We start from the raw sequence: 12,843 nt of genomic DNA, 5'->3' as shown, positions 1-12,843 counted from the left end.
GCCAAATCGTGGAGAAATCTCCCGCCTTTCCCGCCCCTCTTCCTCTTTCGGCTCTTCGTCTCAAAAAGGTGGACGGGGCCACCCGCCAGGCACGCACGCACTCTTGCAGTCTTGTGCGTTAGCTTTCTCTGTGCAACTTGGTCCCGTCTGAACCTCCTTTGATTCTCTTTTTCTTTCCCCCGCCCCCTTGGGGACCCTCGTGGTCTTCTTAGGTGCCCGCTCCCCTCACGCTCCCCCCGCCTCCCTCCTCCTCTGCAGCCCCCCCCCCCTCTCCCCCCCTCCTCGAGCAGCCCCAAAAAGAGCTCGAGACATCCCTCCGTGCGTCAGGTTTCCTCTCTGGGCTTCTTACCCCCGCTAGCCTGGTCCGGTTCCATGATGCAGTGGATGCACCCCGCGAGCCACCAAGCCACGCTGCGCCAGTCTCCATGTCAAATCTTCAACATCGAGCGATGCACGATGCAGGGCCATTCACGGCGGCCATCCACTCGGAATCCCACAGCTATGGCTCCCACCCGGTCCAGCCGCTGCAGCATCCGGCCGCCGTGACGAACCATCACCACCAAACCCATCACGTACCTTGCCCGTGAGTCGGCTCGTTAAACGCATCCCGGTCCGCCCTTGTGGCCGAGACGTTCATCCGCATCCCGTGGATTGGTGACTGATTGTAAATGGGAGACCAGATACGAGGACAAGGTCACCAAAGATGGCACCACGGCCCGCATGGTTCTCTTGTTTCTCCGCGAACTCCTCGACCAGCTCACCCTCGGGGAGCAGCCGGTCCAGCAGAGCTATGGCTGCCCCATGACCCGCTGCCATCAAACCTTTGCGGCGCCGCTTCATGTCGTCCACCACCTGCTGTCATGCCCCGAGCTCCCCAGCGGCGAGTTTAACTGCGACAAGTGCGGCACGAGCCACAGCTTCCCGACCAACGAGAAGGATTGGGCGCAGTGGTCCGGATGGAAGTGCCCACCTTCGGCCCATCCGGGCCCCGACATCCAACGCAAGCGCAGCCTGGGCTCCAAGATGAAAGACTTTGCGTTCCGCAAGAAGGACCCGGCACGCAAGCAGAACCCCGTTGCCTCGGATTCGCCGTTTAAGAGCACGGCCTCCACGGCCACACGGCCAAGCACCTCTGCTTCGGAAGCTCCTAGCTCCCTCTTCGCCTCTCGCGGGTTTCAAAATGCCCTCGGCTTCCCAGGGCACACCGATCAAGGAACTACGCCTGGATACCTCGACTTCCAGAAGCCTGTGCTTTCTCACGGGCTCCCTGACGTCGATGCGAGCATGTTTTGGCCGAACTTTGATGGAACGGCTTCGGACTTGCCGTCGACAGTATCCTCGGTGGCCCAGGCTTCCACCATCGGCGACAGTCCGTCGGAGCGGCTCTCGCAACACACATCGCAGAGCACGTTGTTTGGCACGGGCTTGGGTGCTTACCAAACCCCAACCACATCGGGGCAGGACCATGGCGCCTTGTCCGGCTCCCAGCAGTACGTGTACTCTCCTCGCGCGCCCTTCAACGGAGGAATGACGGGTCTTCCAAGCGGCCCAGCTGCGGCTTCAACCATGTGCCTGGATGATCCGGTGTCTCTGGTACAGAGCCCCGTCTCGCCGGCCGACATGAGCACAGGGGCGAACGGGTCTGCGTGGTGGAGCGGCAAGGTCGAAGGCGACACACCTCATCCAACTCCGTCGTCAACGGGCCCCGAGGTGTGCTTTCCCATCCAAGCAGGCATGATGAGCAACATGACGGGCGTCGTCAACGGCGGCATTCCGAGCCCAACATCGCCCACAACAGCAGGCTCGCCTTACTATTCCGTGCAGCCGGCTCCGTCACAGTCTATGACTCGCGCGCTGAGTCAAGAGTCCATGCAAAGCAGCAGCATCGCGACGGTATTTGGGTCGCCCGCGACAGAGGTGCCGCAAACGAGCGGGCTTGGGGCACTCTCGCCGCCGCCAGCCAGCAACAGCCAGGCCACGGCTGCGGCACCAAGCAAGCCGGCGGCAGATTCCTCGGTCGAAGAGCTCGTCTGCGATGAATGTCAGTGGAAACCACGGGGCGTCAGGGAGAACCTGAAAGGATACCTGCGCAAGCACAAAAATACACACAAGGGGGTCCGTCTGGCGTGTGATGTTCCCAACTGCGTCAAGACTTTCAGCCGGCTCGACAACCTCAAAAAGCACAAGAAGGACAAGCACGGCATTGACGAGTCAGGCAGCACGTGTGCCAAACGGACCACTGGCGATTATGTCGAAACGGCCCGGGAGGGATCCGAAGCGAAACGACCAGCGATGAGGATGACGGAGGCGGATCTCCGAAGCGTCGCCACGGATGACTATTCGATGCTCTGGCCTGCGTTGCACTTTTAGCAAGCACGCTTGCGGCCAAAGGCGACGACTTTCACTCTCTTTTTACACCACAACGGACTGCGTACATGTTTATCAAGCGATGATTTTCTTCCTTGATTTCACTGTGCCATATTGCCCTAAGCACCGGGCTGCGTTTTCTTTTTTTTTTCTTTAATTTTTTCCAGATCTTCATTCCGATACCCACGAGGAGTGTAGGGTCCAAACCCTCGCCAGCTTTCTTTCTCTAGTTTATAGCATGTTTTAGGCAGATGGGGAATAAAAATGAGAACCTTGATTCTTGTTGGTTGGCAACAGCATCTATGCGAGTTCGCAATGACCGATTCTTGACAAGGAGAACCGAACCCGTGACGTCGGGCAGGGCTCAGGGCCTAATGAAGGAGTTATCCCTTGCTCCCGGTCCTGCTCCGGAGAGCGACCCGTGACTTCAATAGCAGCCTGTAGTATCGATTGGCAGGCTTGACGTCACAGTGGCTCGAGAGCTTCTACCAACGGCCAGTACAGAAGACCAACTCCACTGTTTCATGTCCAAGCACCAATGTTGCCGGGGCATGTTTGTCATGGAGCGTAGCCAAAACACGGGTGAGTCCGAATCCTAGCTTAGGCCATGGTACAGCTATGCAGCATGCGACGCCCCTTTCGATGTGAATACCCCCTTCGTTCGAATACCGGCCACCAACGCGGGTGGCTTCATGATGTGCTTTGCCTCTGTTCAGAATGAGAGTTGCTCCAGCCGGGATCCAGGCTATGAATGTCGGTGTCGGTTGGTCCGTCAGGTTGTTTCCCATAGTCAAAGTCTCCGCAGATTCCTGAGGTCTCATGTTTTCGGGCAAGAAGTTCATCACACAGCAACTCCTTACCGGGATAGCAATGAGGGGAACCATTTGTGGTACGAGGTATGAGGAGCTAGCTCGTTGGTCCTCTCCTTACTTGCTTTGCATCTCTCCTCCAACCACCGATCCTGATTTGGAGATTATGACGTCGTTGACACGTGGTAAAGGGGGGTCAAAGCCCTGATGGAAGGCAAGAAAGGATGTTAGCTGGAGGATTTATGAAGGGGGGGATTTTCTCTCTCCCTTTCTGCTCCCTCTTCCCTTTTCTCTCTCTCCTGACTTTCTCGTGGATCGACTAGAACTCATCCGAGGCAATAATTCAGCAAACATCTCGACAATCTTTGACAACACCATGGAAGGAGAACAGCGCCCCCAAAAGCACAAGGCTCACCATCACAAAGCGCACCATCCGCACCATGTCGTGCCGAAGCACGAGACTGGGTACACCGACGAGGCCCTCGAGGAGTGCCATGACCTGATTTACAACGCCGAGGAGCGAGCACATGTACGTCGACGATTTGGTTTGTCGCCCTTGGTCCCGCTCTGTGCCGGGTTTCGTTGTGCATTTGGTTTCTCTTGTGTTTGTATCTTGGGACTCGATGATGCTGGAGAGAGGTCACCCTCGAGTTTAAGTGCTGGCCCGGGCTGGGTTGGATTGGATTCAAACGCACCCATCCCCCCCCCCCCCCCCCCCTCCAGTACTTACGATCCGCATTCTCATTCTTTAATTATTCATAATTGTCCCTCTGAACACACACACACACACCTAATCATACCCCCACGCGTTCTCTCTCTACTTCTGCCCGTCTTTCTGCCTGTCTCTGACGGCACACTTACCACTGGCCGAACAGCTCCACGACCCCGACTCCATGTACTCCACCACGGACCACCCGGAGCCGGTGCACCGCGCCAAAGCCAGTACGGGAGGCCTGGAGTCGACAAGCAAAGAGATGACCGACACCGGCAAGCAGATGTCGGGCAAGCTGGGTGAAAAAATGGGAGAGATGAAAGAAAAGATGCTGGGAGGGTCGAAGTGACTTTGTGTAGGAATGGGGTGGGGGGTTGAATTAATATCGTGATGAGCAAGGTGGCGCCGACGATGCTGGTTATTATGATGATTTGAGGCATGCGGCCGATGAAAATGCGTGGTTTAATTTGTTTTGGTCATGAAACTCTGCCCGTGGTGGGAGTGGTGATAGTGGTAGGAAGAAGGGTGGCATGGAGGGGGAAGGGGGTTGGTGTGGTGGGAGTGGTGAAGGTGAAGGAGAGAGAGAGGAGGGGACAAAAAATGGCGTTGTGGTTGAGTGGCATGGACGGGCAGGGTCGTCTTTTGAAAGCTTACTACCGATGGTGGCCAGTGTTGCGATGTAAAACAGAACAAGAACTAACTGGCCCTAGTATGATTGCCTGCGTTTGGCTTTTTGCCTCACTCTTGTTTCTGGGCCTGTGACGTTGAGCTGAATCTGGTTCTCGACAAGAGCGGGTGGAGTTTGGCTGAGACCGTGGGGGGGAGGGCATCGTCATCTCCACGGAGACATTGCGAGGTAACAACTAACTACAGCATCGAGGAATAGGAAATAGGCATTGGTGTAGAATGGCACTAGGGGAAAGGAAAAGAAAGCCATGTGAACCAACAAGACTGCGGGCTCGTTGCCCAGCCTCGGTGGGCATTTTCTGTAATTATGGATTCATAGCGGGCGTTTTTTCCCGCGCGTTTCACTTACTATAGTTAGCTATTAGTTATTCGTTATGGTTGGTGGTGGCCTGAGCCCCAGCCTCTGCGTAGCATTGATCCAGGCTGACTGAGGCTGAGCTCGAGATGACAAGGAAGATGCCGCATGCCAAGTCACCTTAGCATGGCGGCCTCGTACTCTTCGCGCTCAGCTGATACTCGATCGGGAAAGGCGAACTCGGTTGCTGAGCGAGAAGCATGCCGACTAACAGCCGTCGTCATCGTGGTACTTTTAAAGAGACGACATCCGTTGACATGTCAAAAGAAGGATGCATGAAGTTGAGAAAACACTGGTTCGGCTTTCCAGAGGTTAACGAAGGTATCTTGGGTAATTACCGATCTATTGCGCATTCTTCTTGTCTCCCCTCCTGATTCAATCATCACCGCCATGGAGGCGACGACAACAACAGCAACGGCGGCGGCCCAGCCGACCGTTGAGGCGCCAGAGACCCACCCTGACCAGGAGGATGCCAACGACAGCCTGCGTCACTCGAGCAACTCAACTTCCACGCACGATTCAACACCAACGAGGCCATCCGGCCTCCCCGCCCACCATGATATGCTCCTCCTCGAGGCGCTGAGCGCCGCCCTCGTCGGCATCCGCCCAAGCACCATGACCTGCGACGCCTCCTCCGCCGCCACCACCTCTCCGGAACCTGACGACTACGTACCAGTCTACTCCGAGACCGACCCCTTCCCGGCCTTCCCTCAGGAGCTCACCTCGGGCGACGCCACCCCGTACGCTGCGCTCCTGACCGTCCTCGACGCCAACCCAACGCTCCGCTCCCTCCTCTGCCTCCCCCTGACCTCCTCGCCTCCGTCCCTGCTCCCCTGCTGGTCTCAGACCCTGCGCCGCACCGTCCCCAGCCAGCACCCGCTCGCGGGCCGCGCCGACCTGCCCGACGAGCACAAGCGCTGCATCTACCGCGCCCAGTCGCGCATCGTCGACGCCTTCTTCGCGGCCATCCAGGCCGGCGACGTCGAGGCCGTCGCGCGCTTCGTCCGCGACGGGCTCGTGTCGCCCGACGTCGCCGAGGGCTGCCGCCTCCCCGACGAGACGGAGCCGCACGGGCGCACGCCGCTCATCGCCGCCGTGCAGACGGGGCGCGGGGACGTCGTGTGCGCGCTCGTGGCGCTGGGCGCCGGGGTCGACGTGTTCGGAACGGTCCCGGCCCCGGGCTCGGACCGCCTCCGCGGCCGCCGCTCGCGGCACCACGACGCGTCGGTGCGGCGCACGCCCCTCATGGTGGCGGCCACGGAGAACCGGCTGGCCATGGTGAAGCTGCTGATGGAGGGCTTCGGGGCCGACGACGCGCTCATCGCGCCCGACGGGCAGCTGGCGCTGCGCCTGGCCGTGGAGCACAAGCGCGCCGACATCGTCAGGTACCTCCCCGCGCGCCGCGGCGGGGCCTGGAGGAGGTGGTGCGCCGAGCACGCGGCCGCCATGCGGCGCGCCAGGTGGGCCGCCGGCAAGATTGGCTTCTTCTTCAAGTTCTTCCTGTGGTACGTCCCCAAGTTCCTGGTGTGGAACGTGCCCAAGGACGGGATCGTCGTGCCGCTGTGGAAGGGCCTGAAGTACGGCTGGGAGAACAAGCACAAGCTCGGCGGGTGGTGCAAGCGGCAGATCAAGGCGCTGCCGGGGAGGCTGGCGCGCGGGGGCAAGGCCGTCTGGCGGGGCGTCGGCAAGATCCCAAAGATCGTCAAGGCGACGGCCAGGTGGGCGTGGGGATGCATCAGGCGCATTGCCAAGGCCGCCAAGGTGCTGGTCCTGTGGCTGTGGAACTCGCTCAAGACGATCGGGGGCGCCGTCAAGCATGCGCTCCTGCGCGTCCTGGCCGCCATCCACACGGCCGTCGCCGCCGCGCTCGACTTCTTCCGCAGCATTACGCTGCGCGACGTCTGGCGCGGGGTCAAGGACGCCGTGGAGGCGTTGGTGCGCGGCCTGCCGCGCGCCATCTGGGTGGCCGCGTCCGGGCTCGGCATCGCCGTCGCCGCCGTCATCGTGACCCTGTTTGGCATGGTCGGCCAGATGATCCTCTTCGTCTTGCAGGTTCTGCTGCTCATTGTGCAGTACGTGCCCAAGCAGCTGGGCGTCATCCTGGGGGCCTTTTGGACGTCGGTGGTCAGCGGCTACCACGAGATCATGTTGTGGTTCGACCCGAAGCGCCTCTAGTCGATCGTTTATGGTTCATTACTTGGTAGAGAAGGATGGTGAAGTTGCATTATTGATACCCCTGGGACCTAGGACGGAGCATGGCTTCTCTCGGAAGACGGATATGACATGAAAAGAAAAAACAAGGGCTTACAAGCGAGACCTCGATCCCTTTTGCCTTTGTACTCTTTTCGGCTCCTTGCTTTATTTTGAGCGTTTTTCCAGAAATCATCGCCGCTCTGTAGAAGAAGGAAAAAAAAAAAATATCATCGTGGCCACGTCACATCCAAGCCGGCCTCCCGCTCTCAGTCCACCTCCTCCATCACCCTCCTCCCTCTCCACTCCTCTTCAAACCGCCTCAGCATAACATACGCCATTCTTGCCGCAAGCCCAAACCCAAACCAGTTCTCCTGCACCTCTTCCTCGCCACCCTTCCCCGTTGCCAGCGACCACATCTCGGCTGCCTCCTCCTCAAAGCTCCGCCGCCCCTCCAGATCGTCCATGAGATCCCATTCCTCCTCCTTCTCCACGTCCGCATCCGTCACCACCAGCACGGGCACGAGAACATCCTCATTACCGCCGCCGGCCCCTGCGCCAGACGCAGCTAGGTCCTCCCCCGTTCTGAAGGGAGGGAAGGAGGTGTAGCCGGACGGGAGAGCGACGCCGATGGTGGGGAACGCGGAGGAATACTCGGGGTGGCGGGTCACGAAGTCGATGAAGGCGGACAGGGGCGGCAGCTGCTGTGGGAGGCCAACCTCCTTTCCGGCGGGTTTGCGGTTCCCCTCCTCGGCGGCCTGGCATTGACTTTTGCCTTTGCCGCCGGCATCACTTTTGTCCCCGTCCCTGTGTTTGTTGTCCTGATCCTGATCCTGATCCTGATCCCGAGCTTGAGCCTGGGCCTGAGCACGCTTCCCCGCGTTGGCGGTAGTTTGGCCGGCGTTAGGGCCCGAACAGACGGTGGTCTCGCGGCCGGCAGCCGATGCCAGCGGCAGCGAGAGAGGCGGCAGCGGTGGCAGTGGCGAAACCGGCGGCGGCGGCGGGAGCTGTCGCAACACGACCGTCGCGTAGAGGCGGCGGATGCGGTCCGCGGCGGTTGCAGCAAGCTCGGGGCCAACGTCGGGTGCGGCCAGACCATTGTTGAAGTCAAGGAGGACATCACCGTCATGGTCGACAGCAGCGGTGACGGCGGCGGCGGCGGCGGCGGCGGCGGCGGCAGCGGTAAGCTCGGGCTCAGGCCCATCATCGTCAATGGCGTCCAGGTTGGGCACGATATTGCCGTACGTGTCAATGTAGTAGCCTGCTTCCACCGATCCGTGCTGTGTCGTTGTCGGTAGGGACTCTGCCGCCGCCGTTGCTGCTGTTCCTGTTGCACCCTCCATCACGTTGGCCGTCGGGCCGGAGCCTTCCACCATGCCAGCGAGCAGGGAGGGACGTCGTCGGCTCTGGGCCCGGCCCCAGCGCAAGTACCCGCGTGCGTACATGCCGTACATGATGATGAAGAACGCCACGGCGAATAATGGTGGGCAACTGATGAACAGCGGTGGCCACATGGTGATGGGGGTCACTGGACCGGCACCGGGAAGGGCAGAGAAGGACACGGGGTTATTTATTGCGTTTGCATTTGTACCCTATGTAGCGTCGGGGAGCGCTTGCAAGCAGTGTCATGGTGGTACCTGGTGATGCTTGGGTAAAAAGCCCTGGACAGCGCTGTTCTAGGTCAAGAGAGCCGGCGTTCAGATGGACTGGGCAAGGAGGCATGACGGTATGCCATGACGTGGAGCTGGCTGGCGCATCACACAGAGCACGGACTGGAGTGTTCCAAAGCACGCCGCGGAGCGTTTGGAGGAGACAATGTCTCCAGTTGGACGCCATGTGGCTGAGCCGTGACGTGACTTGGTCATGGTGCGTTTGAAGGGAAAAGGGGCAAACCGGACAACGTTCGTCTGATGTATAGTAGGTACGTATAACCACATAACTGACAGAACAGCAGCGACACCACAACGCCGCCATTCCGTGTCTGCCTGTCTCCGGCGCTTCCACCTCTCCCCTCAACCCCAACAGATGCACAGCCCCTGAGCATTCCTATCAAGCGGGCACAAAGTCCCGGCGCGGGCATGGCGCAACAACTCACTCCACAGAGTCGTGCATGCAGGCACATACCAACACATCCAACGCGCACCGTTCCCACCAACACGTTCAGAGGAACTGCTTGCTCAACTTTGATCGCCAGTTTTCATCACATCGTGCAGCACGAGTAGGAGCCCGCACAGAGAGATAAATATACGCAGGCACGCGCCTCAAGCTCACGTACAAGACACCCCCGCCAAGCAGTTCCTCCATGCAGACAACGTCAGGTACCTAGGTAAGGTAGTATCCAGTCCGACGACCTCTGAGAGCCTCACGACCTGATCCGCTCCCCCTCTCCGAGGGCCCCGAGCCTGCTGGAAACCCGGGCAGACGGCACGTCTGCGAACCTCAAGGGTGCCGACTCTGCCATGCCTTTGGCCTTGAATATGATGAACATCGAAAAAAAAAAAAAAAAAGAAAACCGACGCCCTGGTAAGTTGTCACTCTCTGATGGTTCCATTCGCAGAGCACAGAGCAATACTAGTAGTAATAATAATGATAGTAATAATGGTAATAATAATTAAAAACTTGGTAGAACATGATAAAGAAGACAACTGCAGGAAGATGGGTAGAAAAGGACACGAACAGAAGAGGAAACTAGAAGAAAAAAAGAAAAAAAAAGGCCATCGACGGAAGTACGGCTAGGATACCAACCTAAGTATGGTAACCCCTAACTATAACTAGCGGAGAGGCGTAGGTGCCCCCACCAGGAAAAAGGACCTGGGAAGAACTTGAAAGAAGGATGGGAGAGGAGGGGCGCACTAACAGCAACAGGACCCATACTCTAATAACAACAGAAGGGAGGGGACCAGGGGCAGGGTATTTCACCCGCTGTTCCCATCGTAGGAGAGAAAGAGAGAGCGCGACCACGAGGTTCAGACAAGTCAGGATGATAATTGATAGACACCCGCAAGGCAAGTCAAGCGATAGGCAAGAGAAGCGAAGAAAACGAACAAGAGGCAGAGAGGCGGGGAGGCGCCCGGTGCGAACCACAACTTCTTCATCTCGGCCTTTGCAGGTCCCCACAGGAGGGTGCGTGTGTTCCCTCTCTGTCCCATTTCCCGGCGCCGACGTCCTAGAGCCTTGTTTCGGTATAGAACCCCCCTCTGCTCCCCTCATGGCCCTTCCTGTGTATCGTCCTGTCCGTACCTTCTTCCATACAGCCGACCAATCCAGCTCTAGTCTGCTGGTTGTTTGTCGTTGCCAATGGTGATGATGATGCCGATCTCTCTGGCCATTCGCGCAGAGGGTCTGTCGACACCCAAGATTTGGGTATATAATCTACGTGCTCGTCCCCATGGCGCAACAGTGATTGTCGAAAAGAATCACAGATTGCATGCGAGCATGTGTGTGTGTGTGTGTGTGTGTGTGTGTTCTTCTAGTCGCCGCCGCCGTCGGAGCACTTCCTTTTTTTGGGCAGGCGAAGCTGGATCGTGTGTATAATTTACATCGGCTGTCGTATGTGTTATCCGACACACCCCCCCCCCACCACCATCCGGTCAGACGTACTGCACGCCCGTCATGCTATCTGGACCACCCGGCGGTCCGGGTGGGCCCACGGGGGGCTGCAGGGAGCGGAGGGGAGGCAGTTCTGGCGGGCGCGGGCCGCCGAATCGGTCCTGGGCATACGGGTCCGGCGGTGGCCGGGCCTGTTGCGCGGCGTTGAGCCTCTCAATCTCGCGGCGCAGGGCATCGATTTCGTGTTGTTGTGCCTGGTTGACGCTCTGGAGCTGGCGGATCATTTCGTTTTGACGCTGATGCTCAGTAATGGCTGCAAAGGGCGGGGAGGCCATGCGTCAGTATACTTGGCTTCTGATGTAGAGAAGAAGACGCGTTGGAACGCCGCCTGAGAGCAAACCCACCTTTTGTCAAAATCTCCCACTTGGACGCCTTTGTCCCCCGCTCTTGCGGCATCAGGTCGCGCAGCGTATCGAACAGCTCCTTCATCTCGGTGCGGCGCTTGCGCTCGGCAAGCTTGTGGCTGACGCGCAGCTCCGGGGTCCGGCTGTACGGCTGGGTCCCCGTGTGGTTGCCCGACTCCTCGTTCCGCAGGTCGCCGATCGCCTTGTGCTGCAGCGTGTGGTGGTGCACCGTCGAGTATTCGGACGCGCCGGCCACCCGCTGGAAGGTCCCGTCGTCGAGCCTCCTCTGGCCCGGCGGCAGCCGGGCCTGGTCGGTATATTGGCTGCTGGCGAACGACTCGGCGATGCTGCTCCGGCGCGAATCGATCAGAGACCCCGTCGCGGCCGACGGCATCCGGTGGATCTCCTCTTCGGGGAAGGCCCAAGCCTGGCCCTTTGTCGGCTCGGCGGCGCGGGCGATCTGGCTCGTCGCGGGCCCCGTGATGGCCGGAGCGATGCGCATGGCCTTGGGGTGGGACTGTGGCGGCTCGGGGTTGCGGTCGACGCTCGGCTGGTATCCATTGGAGATGCGGTGGACCGCCAAGGTGTCGAGCCCCGGCCGTGGGTTCCTCTGCTGCTGCAGGGTCGCGTGAATGGATGTGGTGGAAGGGTTGTGGCTGGTGTAGGGCGAGTTGCCCAGCCTCATGTCGTGGAATCCCTGGTTGATGCGGCTGTCCACGCTCTCCCTCCGCGACAGGGGCTCAGGCACGTCGCCGTTGGCGAAGCCCGCGCTGCTTGGCACCGACTCGAGCGATGTTGGCCGGTCGTAGCGGCGAGGATCGGCGGCGGGAGGCACGGGCGACACGATCGAGGCCACGCTCATGCTTCCATTGCTCGTGGTGGTCGCGCTGGTTGGCGACACCATGGGTTGTGGCAACAGGTGTGTCGGTGCTGACTGGGGCCCGGCTGGCGGGGGCGATGGGGTCTTGGTATGGTCGGCAGGGGATGTCTGGAATCCCGAGTGTGGCGGGCTGAGAATGCCCATTCCTGAAGCGGCAGAGTTGTCTGCATCGGGGGTTCATGCTAGGTTAGCATTTCTCTTCTTGGTGTGGTGGGGCTGTCGGCGATTTTGTTTTGGAGGCTCCAAGGGAGGGCGAGGGGGAGAGGGAGGAAGGAAGGGAAGTGGAAGACAGAGAGGAGAGAGAGGGAGGGGGGAGCCGCACGTTTGCTGGAGGCATCGGTGCTCGAGAAGTAGGCCGAATCGCGATGGTGCTGGTCCTCGGGCGCGTTCAAGACGCCCGCCAGGCCGGCTGGGAGCTTTTGCGTTGATGACCGCTGGCTCTCCATGGTGGTCGCATGAAGCGGGACCATGCCAGGACGACAGATGTCCGGGGAAATCTGCGCAACTGGACCGCGGTGGTGTGGGCGCACAAAAAGCCTTTACAAAAACCTCGATAAGGCCTGCTCCGCCGGAGGTGTGAGATGGGATGATGGTGCGCGCCAGAGGCGATTTATGTCGTCGGTGGTGGCTACGCAGGGCGGCGGATGGATGGACGATCGAGACGGAGCAAGGGATCGCGCCGGTCCCAGAGGTGGCGGTGGGGGGTGGGAGTCCACAGGGCTGGGGCCGACTGACAAAGATGGAATTCTGTCGTGGCGGGCTGCGGGCGTGCGCGATTGCGAGATTTCAGCAGAGGGGATGGCCGGGGAAGTCCTCTCTTTGCGGTCGAGAATTGCCACCAGATCTGACGGGCGAGGCTGACGGCAGCAACGAAAAAAAAAAGACAAGAG

General features: G+C 59.7%; 4 protein-coding genes across 4 annotated transcripts; 3 read left to right on the top strand and 1 right to left on the bottom strand.

Annotated features, from left to right (window-relative positions):
• Positions 1 to 449: 449 nt before the first annotated feature.
• Positions 450 to 2,370, top strand: VTJ83DRAFT_1938 (uncharacterized protein; the record flags this gene model as incomplete). The annotated part of the gene is made up of 2 exons (XM_071008152.1): positions 450 to 583; positions 681 to 2,370. 2 exons carry the CDS (start codon positions 450 to 452, stop codon positions 2,368 to 2,370), a joined length of 1,824 nt encoding a protein of 607 aa, XP_070868478.1.
• A 1,182-nt stretch (positions 2,371 to 3,552) lies between these two features.
• On the top strand, positions 3,553 to 4,237 carry VTJ83DRAFT_1937 (uncharacterized protein; the record flags this gene model as incomplete). Its single annotated transcript, XM_071008151.1, has 2 exons — positions 3,553 to 3,705; positions 4,052 to 4,237. The coding sequence occupies 2 exons, from the start codon at positions 3,553 to 3,555 to the stop codon at positions 4,235 to 4,237; spliced, it is 339 nt and encodes a 112-aa protein (XP_070868477.1).
• Positions 4,238 to 5,320: 1,083 nt separating this feature from the next.
• On the top strand, positions 5,321 to 7,105 carry VTJ83DRAFT_1936 (uncharacterized protein; the record flags this gene model as incomplete). Its single annotated transcript, XM_071008150.1, has 1 exon — positions 5,321 to 7,105. One exon carries the CDS (start codon positions 5,321 to 5,323, stop codon positions 7,103 to 7,105), a length of 1,785 nt encoding a protein of 594 aa, XP_070868476.1.
• Positions 7,106 to 10,710: 3,605 nt separating this feature from the next.
• Positions 10,711 to 12,423, bottom strand: VTJ83DRAFT_1935 (uncharacterized protein; the record flags this gene model as incomplete). Its single annotated transcript, XM_071008149.1, has 3 exons — positions 10,711 to 10,982; positions 11,074 to 12,117; positions 12,276 to 12,423. The coding sequence occupies 3 exons, from the start codon at positions 12,421 to 12,423 to the stop codon at positions 10,711 to 10,713; spliced, it is 1,464 nt and encodes a 487-aa protein (XP_070868475.1).
• Between the last annotated feature and the right edge of the window lie 420 nt (positions 12,424 to 12,843).

This window comes from Remersonia thermophila, chromosome 2, assembly GCF_042764415.1.
Source record: "Remersonia thermophila strain ATCC 22073 chromosome 2, whole genome shotgun sequence".
In the NCBI taxonomy this organism is placed as follows: Eukaryota; Fungi; Ascomycota; class Sordariomycetes; order Sordariales; family Chaetomiaceae; genus Remersonia; species Remersonia thermophila.
The sequence above is the reverse complement of the archived record's forward strand: the minus strand, read 5'-3'. Positions and strand labels throughout refer to the sequence as shown.